The sequence below is a fragment of the Mytilus galloprovincialis genome, chromosome 1 (assembly GCF_965363235.1).
Source record: "Mytilus galloprovincialis chromosome 1, xbMytGall1.hap1.1, whole genome shotgun sequence".
Classification (NCBI taxonomy): Eukaryota; Metazoa; Mollusca; class Bivalvia; order Mytilida; family Mytilidae; genus Mytilus; species Mytilus galloprovincialis.
Window position 1 is genome coordinate 39,344,006 of NC_134838.1, and position 14,827 is coordinate 39,358,832.

At 29.7% G+C, this 14,827-nt stretch overlaps 1 protein-coding gene across 5 annotated transcripts in view; it reads left to right on the plus strand.

Annotated features, from left to right (window-relative positions):
- Positions 1-9,876, plus strand: part of LOC143073870 (uncharacterized) — a 59,018-nt gene extending 49,142 nt beyond the window's left edge. For all 5 annotated transcript variants that reach the window (XM_076249570.1, XM_076249571.1, XM_076249572.1 and 2 more), the window contains 3 exons: positions 1,688-1,881; positions 2,637-2,694; positions 4,465-9,876. In XM_076249570.1, the coding sequence (XP_076105685.1) occupies positions 1,688-1,881; positions 2,637-2,694; positions 4,465-4,608 (396 nt within the window). In that variant the 3' untranslated portion in view covers positions 4,609-9,876. The remainder of the gene's footprint in view (positions 1-1,687; positions 1,882-2,636; positions 2,695-4,464) is intronic.
- Positions 9,877-14,827: the final 4,951 nt, after the last annotated feature.

Below are 14,827 nucleotides of genomic sequence, written 5' to 3' on the forward strand. Positions count from 1 at the left end.
GAAAATTATTACGCATATAAAAAACGCACAGCTTCTTAATGTTCCATCAAGTAATTTTTTTAATCTTTTTTGAATGAGCTTGTACTTGAGGTTGATTTTTTCAGGGATATTGGTAAGTTATTCCGTAAAATAGATCCTGAATATATAAAAGATTTCTTATAAAGCTCTGTTTTGGCTTTTGAAACTTGTAAATTTTTGCAAGAGGCATTTCTCAAACAATATTGGTTTATTTCTGGCATTTCTTTAAACTTTTCAGTGAGATATACAGGGGCTTCATTCTTAAGGCATTTATGCATCAAAACTGATTTGTGGTATGAGATTCTGTTCTCTACTGTCATCCATCCAAGCTGTTTAAACAGTGGAGCTGATGATGAAAGTGGATCAGCATCTAAAATAAGTCTTGCAGCCCTTTTCTGCAATTTTATTATTCTGACTAGCTCATTTTTAGCACAACCACTCCAAATAATACAACAATAATCTATCAGTGGGAGAATATAACCATTATAAAATAATTTTCTTAGATCAATATTTAGAAATTTCTTGATTTTAGAGAGTAAAAAAATTCTAGATGAAATTGATGAACATAAGTAATTAATATGGCCTGTCCAGGACAGATTAGAGTCAATTCTAACACCTAAAAGTTTTTCAATTGATGATTTTTGAAGAATATTATTCTCAATAGTTAGAACTGGATCTGCTTGATTTAAACGCAGCCTTTGTCTTGTACCTATAACCATACATTTATCTGAATTTATGAACATGCTATTTTCATGACACCATTTTTCAACACATTGAAGATCATCTTGTACTTTTAATTGCATATCACCAATAGTCTTTCCTGATGTATGCATAGTTGTGTCATCAGCATACAAGTCTGTATGGCAGTTTTTGATGTGTAATGGAAGGTCATTTATGAACAAAACAAACAAAATGGGACCAAGTATTGAGCCCTGTGGAACACCAAAATTTATAAACTTTTTATCAGAAAACTGATTATTTATATGGACTTGCTGTGTTCTTTCACTCAAATATGATTTTAAAAAATCAACAGTGCCTTCATGGAAGCCATAAATTAGAAGTTTTTTACATAGAATTTCATGATCAACAACATCAAAAGCTTTCTTAAAATCCAAGAGGACTGCCAAATTGATATTTCCATTATTCATTTCGTGTAGCCATTTATCAATAATATTAATGAGGGCAGTTTGACATTAATGGTTGGGTCTAAAACCAGACTGGGAAGGGTGTAAAATATCAAACTTTGTCAAATATTTATACAGATGTTTTGATACATGTCTCTCAATTAATTTTGATAATGTTGGCAAAACAGATATTGGTCTGTAATTGCTAGCTACATTTTAATAAGATTTGAGTATGATGTATACAAATTGAAGCCCCGCCTATCTTAATTGATGTGCTTGATCAAACATTGATACAAGCAAAGCAAGCAAGCCAAACAAAGATTTGTTTTGCTAGCATAAAAGTAAAAGCTGAACTTGAATTTGTTGTTTCAAACCAGAAGAAATTTCAATTTGTCAAGTATTCAGTTTTTATAAGACTTTCAAATACTGCTGTATAGAAATAGAAAATATAATGGATAACAATAAAAGATCTGAACTAATAAATCAATCTGTGTACACACTAGTATTTGAGCTTGTTTACCATTGTTGAATGTCTTTAAATATAGATATGGAGTTATGAAGGAGCCTGTATTAGAACCTTGACCGGTCATCAGGATGCAGTTACCTGTTTACAGTTTGATTCTACGAGAATTGTTAGTGGATCAATGGACTGTAACTTAAAAATGTGGGACATACACAGTGGTGACTGTATAAATACCATGGACTGGAAAGCATCGGAAGGACATACAGGTGTTGTCAGGTAATTTTGACATTTGATGTAAAAAATTGGCTTTTCATTTATCCATAGCATTAAGGATGTTAAATATAATGAAGGCATTCTTAGTTTACATGTTCAAAAAATAACATCAAGACTGATAAATTTTAATGTATTGTCCAAAAATAGTTTACTAAAAAGAAGAGGATTAGAGGAATACAAATGTAGTTCCTTTGGTTATCTTCAAGTAAATCATTAGATTCATATTTCAACTTTAATGTATTATGAATTCAATGATATATGCATTACTTTTTTATCTCACCTGTGACTTCATCACAGAAGCTGGTTAATGAAATATAAGATTAGTTTTTGGCAGTCAACATCACACTTTTACATAACAGCAGCTATCACAGGCAAGGCACCGGGTTCCAAATAACCATTTATGATTTTTTTCCACTGTCATATTTTAAAATGATTTGCACTTGATTACGTACTGTAAATTCAAAAATTATTGCGAGGTTTTTATTATTGCGAAAAATGCGACAGACCTGAAAACGCAATAATTTAAACTCGCATTTTGAAGTATTTTATATGAATTAAACAGGATTTTTCTCAAAATCGTAAAAATTAAAATTGCATTTAAGTCTAATATGACAAAATTGCAATATGCACACAATAATTTCTGAATTTACAGTATTGGGGACACAATTGATTATTGGGTACACAATTATATATATTTCTTTTATTTTGAATTAAGAATTCATTTTTGTAAAGAAATAAAACCATTTTTTTGTTTATAGATGTTTACAAGCAGATAGCTGGAGACTTTGTAGTGCAGCAGATGATAAGACTATCAAAGTAAGATTATAAGATAATAGTGAAAGTACAAGTTATTTAGTACATTTTATGTTCTCACATGGTCAACAGGGCAAGTGTTTGATGCAATTATTATATCCTGCTCTGGAGTGAGGTCTATATTGTAATCACCATATATAAACAAGAAGATGTGGTATCAGTACCAATGAGACAACTCTCCATCCAAGTCGCAATGTATAAAGCGTTAACAATTATAGGTCAAAGTTTGGCCTTCAACACAGAGCCTTGGTCTAACACTGAAACCATGTATGTTTGTTTGTCCAACAAATATTTCCAAGGTAATAGTAAACAGATGACTTCATATTATATTCGACAGTCTGACGGTGTTTAGTTGTAATGTATGAGGGTCATGGTCTTCAAATGGCATGATTATTGTAATCTAGACTCTCAGATTCTAGAATATTTTTTAAAGATTTTTATCAAAAATAAACAAATCAAATGTTAAGGACAATACTAATTCTAGCCTCCAGTTTAGAAACTGTAATGACTTTTTTTTCTATGTCCAAATAAATTGGCATTAATGTTTGAAAATAGCAATACTGTAAATTCAGAAATTATTGTTTGCGTTTATTATTGAGATTTTGCCATTTAAGACTAAAATGCAATTCATTTAATTTTTGTGATATTGAGAAAAATCCTGTTTAATTCATATAACAAATTTCAAAATGGGAGCTTAAATTTTTGCGATTATAACCCTGTTGCATTTTTCACAATAATTAAAACTTCACAATGATTTCTGATTTTACAGTAGTTATCCACAGGCACTTGTCTCAGAATTATTTTATATATATACCTTTATATAACACAAGGTACTTAACTCACGATTCAGAAAAATGTCAGGGGGTGATGAAATTCCGTTATATCCCGATTTCTCGGCTGTCAACCCCACTAAAGCTTGTTATGTCGTAAATTTAAATTGATTTATCTTCACAATGGTGTATAACACGCCTACTTTTGTTGTCGGAATCATCCGTAGCAATCCTACCCAAGTATGTCAATAGTAATTATTTCGTCAACCGACACAAAATTGGCAATAAACGTCTCGCAGTAAATGATTAATTATAAAAATTGTTTCAGAAAAAACTGTTAGTTTTCGTATGAATAGAACTTATCATCCAGTTAGTAAAATTGGATAAGATACCGTGAAAAAAATCTTACAAGTGTTATTTGTGGTATGTCTAATAAGTTAACATTTTCCCATGACGTCAATGTCATTCAGACTCTCTCTTGCCTTTACGTATGAAATGAAACAAGTTCAGATAACTCGGAGAATCATTTAGACTTTCCCATAAAATTGACCAATCGGAGACGGAGATATATAAGAGACGTGACGCATTTATTGCCAATCCATCGTCAGTAGTCGAAATACTTACGATTGACATACTTGAGTAGGATTGCTACGGATGATTCCGACAACAAAAGTAGGCGTGTTATACACCATTGTGAAGATAAATCAATTTAGATTTACGACATAACAAGCTTTAGTGGGGTTGACAGCTGAGAAATCGGGATATAACGGAATTTCATCACCCCCTGACATTTTTCTAAATCGTGAGTTCAGTACCTTGTGTTATATAAAGGTATATATGGGGAAAAAATTCTGAGACGAGTGCCTGTGTAGTTATCCTATTGTACCAATTGTGGGAATCTGAATTATAAGAGATAAAGAGACACCTTTAGGTTACAGTTGATTGTTCAACCTTTTGATTGCAAGTTCATTAAAATTTGTGAACATTCAATTTCTTGTTACAGGTATGGAATCTACAGACTGGTGAACGATTGGTTACATTGCGCAATCACACAGATGGTGTTACATGTTTACAGTTCAATGATTTTATAATTGTTTCCGGGTCATATGATAAGACTGTTAAGTTGTGGGATTTTAGCTGCTGCTAAAAATACTGTCATACAAATCAAAGAATATTTAAAGCCAGTCATTTTGGAATACTTACTCCAGCTGCTGTTTGAATGTAATACTGCCATAAAAAAATATAACTTTTTCTCCTAGTGACCTCACACAGGTTTGAATTAAAATTTGTTTAGTAGTGAAACACATAAACCACTTATTTAAGACAAGTTATTTCAAATCAGCAGTCTTCAAAAACACAGATCTTAATTGATTTTTTTTTTCATTTTTAAATAAGTTAATAATATTCAAAGTTAAAACTAAATTGATGACAACTGTAAGAGAGAGTTATCTATACTATAGTGCTAAGGACCAGGATGTTCTCAACAGTAATGATTACAATTAACATGCACCTTACTTAAAAGATTTTTGTGGTGTTTGGACAATATGAAATGTTTATGATTTTACATGTACTCTTGAAATGTAAAATGGAAAATTACATGTGCTCTTGAAATGTAAAATGGAAAATTAGAATAGTTCCAGAATATCCTTTATGAATATTGTTTTTGCAGTATCCAGATAAGAATTTAACAACTATATGATATTTTATTTATATGGAGGCTGCAGGCCACTAATAGCCAAGACATTATGCGGTTAGTAATATGGGAAAATTATTATAAAACGAGTTCAAATTAATCTTTCAACTTTGCAAAACATTTTTACAGAAAATATATTACCTAAGCTTATTGGAGTTAAGTACAATGTAATAGGAAAATTTACTGACAACTGGATTCTAGATAGCTAGAAATTAGCCAGAAGCAGGGTATATTTTACATTTGGCATTGTTATTTAATAAAAAGAGGCAGTTTAGCGTGAAAGAAAAAGTTGAACTTTATACGATTGTTAGATCAGTAAAACAAGTCTTGTGATGACAAACACTGATCAAATTCATCAGCATTAGGTGTCTAAAATCTAGTCCAGGTTAAACCAAGATATGTTGTAAACTAAATTCATGTAATATATTTTCTTGATACATTATCATATACTAATTTCTTGTCTTAAAGTATTTTTATTTTAGATTATTATTTAAAAAGGTTAAGGTTACATATAATTAACATTCTGTTTTTATATGCATGCAGTAATAATTTAGAAATTGTGTTTAAGTTATAAAATGGTACTAACTTGAATTCCTTGTGCATGCATAGTACCCATGAAGAGTATGCTCAATTTTCATGGCCTTTTAGTTTTAGATTTCATATAATATAATTGCTCATAACAGATAAAATATTATATTTTTTTTTTAATGAAAAAAGAAGATTTTTTTTCGTCGAAATTTCCAGTTCATTGCAAGATTTATATTTTTCAGTGGAGATTGAGTGTTTTGAATTCTTTTTGCCAAAAATACAAGTCCTTTAACTAGTAATGGACTTTTGATACCTTAAAACTTGGTTAGCTGTATCATTATAATTATTCTCATGTCTTGCATCTAGATGAATACAAAATTTGTCAGTTTTTATTTTACCAGTTCATAGTTATATTTTGACGTGTTGAAAAGGTTTGCATTTTAAATTTTAAATGTTCTCAAATGACGGATATTCTTTGAGCAGCATTGAAAGGCACCTTTTTCAAATATCACTTAGATTAAATCCAACACAAAACATGATTTAATGCTAAATTGACACAAATATATATTTAGTCCCATTTAGTGAAAAACATCGATCTGTGATGACATATTAGATTGTCTCTTTTTATTTTATTGTTTTGTGAGGGAGAAAATATTTCCTCAATATAAATGTGTCATGGGATTTGACAAAACTTATACATTATACTTTTTTATCACTAAATATCAAATTTAGCAGAAAAAACAGTTGATAATAAACAAAATATCCCTAGGGAACATTTCCTTGTTAAAGTATTAGAATGATAAAAAAAATATAATCACTTCCTTTTGAATTAATCTATGTAACCTAGAAATATCACTCAAATGTTTTTATTTTTATTTTAAAAGAAAAAAGAACGAGATTTTTACTATATTGTCAGTTCGTTTTAGAATAGACATAGTATCAATCTAGATAACCAAGGGAGTATACATGTAATAACTGTCCATGTGAAATTTTATTTTGTGTTTTATATTCACATCTCAACATTTCAGATATAGAACAGATTACACAACATATTTTCAAATGGTCAACTGTTTCACTTACTGTAGTAATTGTTGTAAATGAATTTATTGATGAATTCATTAAAAACTTAAGGCCATTTTCAAAGAATTTCATTTTTTTATCGTAAGGCTTAAATAATAAGCATAATAAGTGAAAATATTAATACTCATCTTTCCAATGACATATATAGATACTTAATTTGATATTTGACTTTTTATTAATGTTATTATGTCTTCTGCAAGTTCCAAAATTCTGAACAGTATCTTTGAGATGCTGTATAATAGTTTTACTGCTTGAAATGTTCACAAATTATTTCTAATATAAAAAGCTGTCAACGTCTTAGAAGTTCGGATTTCTTAAGAAAGACTAGGTTACTGCAGACATGATTTTTTTTGTGTTAACAAAATTACTGGTATTTCAATAAAATCGCTTAAAAATATAATATATAAAAAAATATTCAATTATGAAGTGAAATATAAAAAAATCTAAAGAGAAGGCGGAAATGTTGACCTGAAAGTTAATTTTTGTGGGCCTCATCTACAGTGTAGTTGTACTTGTTTCTTATTGAAATCACTACATGGATAGGGGTCAGTAATACAATGCATGTTTATTTATAGGTATCAGAAACACATGGTTGTGTGAATTTATACCACTTTATTAAGAATTGTTTTTTTTATTTAATGATAAAATGTATTGTACATGTATCAAAAGTAAAAATATATAAGATATTTTTCCAACTGACATTACTATTAATTAATGTTCAAAACTGAATAACTGAGATGAACTGGGTGTAGACTAATACTTTCATATACATTGCATTGTAACTTTTTTTCTATATGTCCCATTAAGTCAATTGAAAATGCAGTATATATAGTCTGGTATACAAGTCAACTTGAGATAAAATCAAACTGGCATAAAATAAACACTTGTTGCATATTTTTCATGTCTGGGCCTTAAATAGCTGAATAAACGGAATGGGTGTTTCTCATTGTTTAAGCCATACGGTTGCCTATAATTGATTTGATCAACTTCATTTGAACTTTGTTGGATAGTTGTCACATTGGCAATCATACCACATCTCCATGTTTTTATAATAGAACTCAAGTGAACATGATGGTCAGTTTTACCTTTTATATGGTATGAGGGGTAAAATTGTTGATCAGGTCAAGATCTATCTGCCCTGAAATTTTCAGACGAATCGGACAACCTGTTGTTGGGTTGCTGCCCCTGAATTGGTAATTTTAAGGAAATTTTGCAGTTTTTGGTTATTATCTTGAATACTATTATAGATAGAGATAAACTGTAAACAGCAATATTGTTCAACAAAGTAAGATCTACAAATAAGTAAACATGACCAAAATTGTCAGAGAACCCCTGACAGAGTTATTGTCCTTTATCAGTCAGGGGCGTTACTTAAACAAGTAACATTTTTTAGTTACTTATATAGGTAATTTTTGTTTTTAAAAAATATAAGATTACTCAATAGAGTTATTTTAAATTTCAATAAAAGCAGGGACTAAATGTAGTTTTCATGAATTTTTACATCATTTTATGTAAGATTTGAGAGGAGAATAGACATAAAGGATTACTTTAAAAATAATGACAAAAATGTTACTTGAATAAGTTATTTTGTACATCTTTGAAAGAATTAGTAATAACACTTATTTTAGGAACATATGTAATTGTTTTGGGTTACAAATTATAAATAACTTCAAGTCTTAATTAATTCATCAGTTTCTATCTATTTATATCTGTCTACCTTCAAGATTTTGAAGGAAAACGATATTTTAATAGTCCCAAGAGACCAATCTTTGACCAAGAAGTGTCGATATCAAAGATAAGTGCGTCAGAAAAGCAGTTAGTGTTTCAGAAGGATTAGATTTTATATTTCATTAGAAAAATAACCAGATGTCTGTAAAAATTTGTTAAAACTAGTGAAATTTGTATAATTGGTCACCTATAAAAATAATATTTAGAAAAGTTACTTGTATAAGTAATTTTTGAAATAGCCTCATTTTCAACATTACTTATAGGTAATTTTAAAAGTTACTTGTTTAAGTAATGCCCCTGACTGTTTATAGGCAATATTGAACAACTTTTCGTCATTTTTGTAACTTGTACAAAAATCTTCTTTTCTAAAACTATTGGCCAAATTTAACCAAACTTGGCCACAATCATTACTAGGGTATCTATTTTAAAAAAGTGTCTAATGACCCCGTCTACCAACCAAGATGGCCGACATCAGTAAATACAGTAACAGGTGAGCGACACAGGCTCTTGAGAGCCTTTAGTTAACTATTGTAAACTAGATTACTATATCAGTGAATTAATAATGGAATTTTACTAGTGCAGGAGAATATAGGAAACATATTTGTTGACATTAAAATCAGAATTTTATAGTTAACATTGTAGTGATTTCTGTTGTGCTTAGTCTACACCCATTTAAAGGATCTGAGAAAAAGTTGTTTATACCCTGTTCACATCAAAATCAGATTAGAAATTTGATTTGACAAAGATACTGATTTGTGTTCACACATATTTTGGATTAAATTCATATTTGTGAATCAGGGGTCAAATGATTTGAAGTACTAGCTAGTTTGATATTTGATTTCATCTAGCATCAGATTTGAATCTGGAATAAATATATGTGTGAATGCATAATTTATCTATCAAATGCATGTATAAATCTTCATATTTTATGGAATTTAATCTAGAATTACAAAATAATATTAAATAGAACCAACTTTCAACAAGTGTGAACTCAAACTTCCTTATATTTGTATATGATAAACTGAGATGAACATCTCATTTCATTCTTATTTAAATATAACATGTGTGTGAAGTTGTGAACAGAGTATTAGTTATTTAATTAATTGTAATTAATCATTTCATAACCTTTCCAGAAACCAATCAGAACTGTGTTTTTAATGTTATTTTTATATATATGTTAAATGTGTAGCACGATATTAGATTTTATATTTAAACCATTCGTTGACCTCACTGTATGTACTAAAACCAACATATATCATTATTGTGTGTACTGTTATTGTTAAGTCGGTTGTGATTACTCTTACATGGTAACCATGTAATTATTTAAACATATTGCCATATTTTATATGTTTACAATTCTTTTTGAATAAAACAGATTTAAATCAGTGCTGTTGTGTTTTCTTATGTAGGAAAATAATTAATGTTTCAGGTTGAATTTGACTATGAAGTAAAGAAAGGGAAAGTAAAATCTACTGTGAATTGATTGATATTTGTAGCATACAAATGTACCAATCTTTCGTTGATTTTGTGGATATCCCTGAACAAGAATTTTAAATGTTCAATTCAATGAAGTACAACTCTCTTTAGACTTATATGAATTTGATTTGATTTTTGGTGTTTTATAACACCACTTTTAAGCACCGCATTTAGGCTATTTAGTGGAGGCCAGATTTTATTGGTGGAGGAAGCTGCAGTGCCTGGAGAAAACCACAACCTTCAATAGGAAAATTACAATCCTAGTCAATATAGTTTGGAGTCGATTGCACCTGCACAAGCAGGGTTCGAAATCACAATCTCAGTGTTGACTGGTCAGTGATTACAGTAACAACTTAAACCACTCGGCCACTGAGGCCCATCCAGGCTTATATGAAAGCTTTGACAAAACCAGAAATTCAAATGTCCACAAAAAAAAATCTTCTTTGTCCAAAAATTGATACCTAATAAAAAGAAGTGGAACCAAAGTATATAAATATATGCAGTATGCATTATTGTTATTACTTTGTGTCCCAAAATATGTCCATAATTAATTTATGATCATATGACAACCAGAATTCTGCTCACTTAAACAAATCCAGTGTAATGATAAAATCTGTAAGGTGTTACAGGACTTATGGGGAGGTTTGTGTCAAATAAAACTGAATTTACCCTACCAAGTGTACCCATATCAGGCTCTCTTGGTCATGTAGTTTGCCATTGTTTGTTCATAGTACTTTTTCTCTGAATTACAGATTTGTGTTGCTCAGTCTTTTAGGATTTAACCTTGTGTTTTTGAGACTTGAGTTTCATTTTTTTTTTACATTCCATATTGTTTGCAGTTTGTCTAGGTATCTTCCATCTCTCTTTTAAGTATCAACGGCAGATGTTTGGTGTTCTCTATTCTCTAAAATCAGCACAACCTTGGGCTAAAGTGGTATTGATATTTGTCCATTGTATGCCCCACTAAGGAGCATTATGTTTTTCGGTCTGTGCGTGTGTTCCTTTATTAGTATGTTTTTCCGTTCATCCGTCTGTCTGTCATGATAATGGATGTGTACATGTCATTTTAAATACTATTGTGTTTTAGGGTTGCAGTCTATTTTATATATATATATATATATTTACCATAATTAACTATGCCGAATAAAATCAAGGATAAATTGAAAAGTTCAATAAGATTTTTATTCATTTAAATTGTAGTATATGATAACACAATTTTATCTTTAAAAACTGTTGCAAATAACTAACACCAAAATCTCATCAAAAATATTTTCTGATGATTAATATAACAATTTCAATGAAACAAGTAAATAAATACAAACTCACTTTTACAGCTAAAGATTATGCATTAACCTTGTTAACTTTATTATTATTTTTTATGGCAAATATGCACATTAATTTTTTCAATTTTAAATTTGTATTATTAGAGCAATTATTGAGTTTCAAATATGGTACCTATATATTGGTATAAAAGTTAGGCCATGAATTGAATGATTTTTTTTTATGCAGGTAACTTTTTTCTAGTCTTGAGTATTAACATTTAGTGCTTGATTTCATCCATTGAAAGTTTTAGAAATAATCATGGCAACAAATGGATTGATTGATATAGCTGATGATTATGATGAAAACACAAAAATAGGAGGAAAAAAAAGCAATCAATCGACATCTTACTACGTTAAAATATAAATGATGATAGTGAATGAAGGGAGCTGCAGTGTGTCAAAATGAGTAAACAGCAAATGAAATTACAGAGAGATATTGAAATCTCTACATGTGTATACTGTGTTTTCTCACCACATAGTTCAAGGCTAATTATTTTTTATTGTTTTTCTGATGTCATAAGAGTGGTTTGAGTTCAGTATTTTTTGTGATTTTACGTTTTGCTATTTTCTTTGTCATTGGATGTTTCTTAATGGCAAACTCAATTTTATCTTGTATTTACTAAACTGTGTTTTTAAAATTCTGTTTTTGTAGGGCCTTGATCAAATAACAATTTGAAGTTCTAGACGTTTAAATGTGCCAATTAAGCCTCACTGTACATGGACCTAGATGTATTAATACCAAACTGACCACAACCATGGACAAGACAAATATTAAATGACCCGTGCCCAAATATGGGGATTAAAACAAAACAAAAATAAAATTTGTTAACTTTGACTGAAGTTCATAATTGGTAAATGATACAACCAGATGCTCCGCAGGGCGCAGCTTTATACGACCGCAGAGGTTGAACCCTGAACAGTTGGGGCAAGTATGGACACAACATTCAAGCTGGATTCAGCTCTAAATTTGGATTGTGATTAAATAGTTGACACAGCATAGGTTTTGGACACAGAATGAATGTGGTCTAATGAACTTAAAATAATTTTTTTGTCTTTGAGCAATCACTATGCTGTTGAATATTAATCCTCTCAAAAAAATGTTTGAAGAAATTTTCTTTTTATTTATGAAATCTGAAATGAGAAAAATTTAAACCCCCCCCCCCCACCATTTTTTTTCACATCCCCCTTTCCCTTTTTTCAAAACTGATCTCAATTCAAATTTCTAATGGAGTTTGCAACAATAACTACTCATTTAAATACATCATAAAATATTAAAATGTAACAAAAAGTGCTTGTTATCACTGAATGGTAAAGATTGTTTTAATTTATCAATTGGTAGTAAAAGTGAATATACATTGTGTATTGTATAAAACAATGATTTAAGTTGATTCAAATACTATTCTGGACAAAGAAAGATAACTCCAATCAATTGAAAATTTCTTGCTATTGCACAATATTGTGCAATTAGATATTTCTTGCTATTGCACAATACTGTGCAATTAAAAATATTTGCTATTGCACAATACAGTGCAATTGAAGATTTCTTGCTATTGCGCAATACTGTGCAATTGAAAATTCTTGTTATTGCACAATACTGTGCAATTGAAGATTTCTTGCTAGTGCTGAATACTGTGCAATAGAAAATTTCTTGCTATTGCAAAATACTTAATATAATAATTTTGGATCCTGATTTGAACCAACTAGAAAACTGGGCCCATAATCAAAAATCTAAGTACATGATTAAATTCAGCATATCAAAAAAGCCAAAGAATTCAATTTTTATTAAAATCAAACTTAGTTTAATTTTGGACCCTTTGGTATTTAATGTAGACCAATTTGAAAACGGGACTAAAAATTAAGAATCTACATACACAGTTATTTTTGGCATATCAAAGAACCCAAATTATTCAATTTTTGATGAAATCAAACAAAGTTTAATTTTGGACCCTGATTTGGACCAACTTGAAAACTGGGCCAATAATAAAAAATCTAAGTACATTTTTAGATAAAGCATATCAAAGAACCCCAAGAATTCAATTTTAGTTAAAATCAAACTAAGTTTAATTTTGGACCCTTTGGACCTTAATGTAGACCAATTGGAAAACGGGACCAAAAATTAAGAATCTACATACACAGTTAGATCCGGCATATCAAAGAACCCCAATTATTCAATTTTTGATGAAATCAAACAAAGTTCAATTTTGGACCCTTTGGGCCCCTTATTCCTAAAAACCTGTTGGGACCAAAACTCCAAAAATCAAACCCAACCTTCCTTTTATGGTCATAAACCTTGTGTTTAAATTTCAAAGATTTCTATTTACTTATACTAAAGTTATGGTGCGAAAACCAAGAATAATGCTTACTTGGGCCCCTTTTTGGCCCCAAATTCCTAAACTGTTCAGACCTCAACTCCCAAAATCAATCCCAACCTTCCTTTTGTGGTCATAAACAAGTGTGTTTAAATTTCATTGATTTCTATTTACTTATACTAAAGTTATTGTGCGAAAACCAAGAATAATGCTTATTTGGGCCCTTTTTTGGCCCCTAATTCCTAAACTGTTTGAACTAAAACTCCCAAAATCAATCCCAACCTTCCTTTTGTGGTCATAAACCTTGTGTAAAAATTTCATAGATTTCTATTTACTTAAACTAAAGTTATAGTGCGAAAACCAAGAAAATGCTTAATTGGGCCCTTTTTGGCCCCTAATTCCTAAAATTTTGGGACCAAAACTCCCAAAATCAATCCCAACCTTCCTTTTGTGGTTATAAACCTTGTGTTAAAATTTCATAGATTTCTATTCACTTTTACTTAAGTAAGAGTGCGAAAACTAAAAGTATTCGGACGACGACGACGACGCCAACGTGATAGCAATATACGACGAAAAATTAAAATTTTTGCGGTCGTATAAAAAATATAAACAACTTATTGTTTTCTACACATACTTTAACTAATATTATGATGTGCATAATGAATAATGCATATCAATTATCACAGTCAAACTCATGTAAAATTATGTCATGCATTTGTAAATAATATACCTGTAAGTCTATTTGCATAAAATCTTAACAGTTTTTTACAATATACAATTTCATTCATTACCCTATAAATCCTGATTTTCTACAATAATCATTTAGAGTCTTTAACATTATAATATATACATTAAATAAAAACAACTAAAGAAAAATTCATTCATAATATATTTATTAAATGATGTTACCATTATATAAAGAATTTTAAACAATATTTAAAAATATTACATGGGAAGGAAATTTGAAACCGATTTGTTCTTTCACCTAGAAGACAAAAACCTTACAAGGGAGATAATTTTTTTTGTTCTTCTTGAAACCAGTAAATAATTTCTACTAAAATTATATATATGAACAAACATCAAGTTTCTGTTAAGTGTGATGCAAATTTATGCCTAATTTATTATAGACAATTATGGACGGTAAATTTCACTCAAGGCCAAGTAAAAGTTATTGTCTGGTTCTCATAACTCAAGGTTGTTTTCAAGGAGCAAAAGTTTATTTGTTTTAAC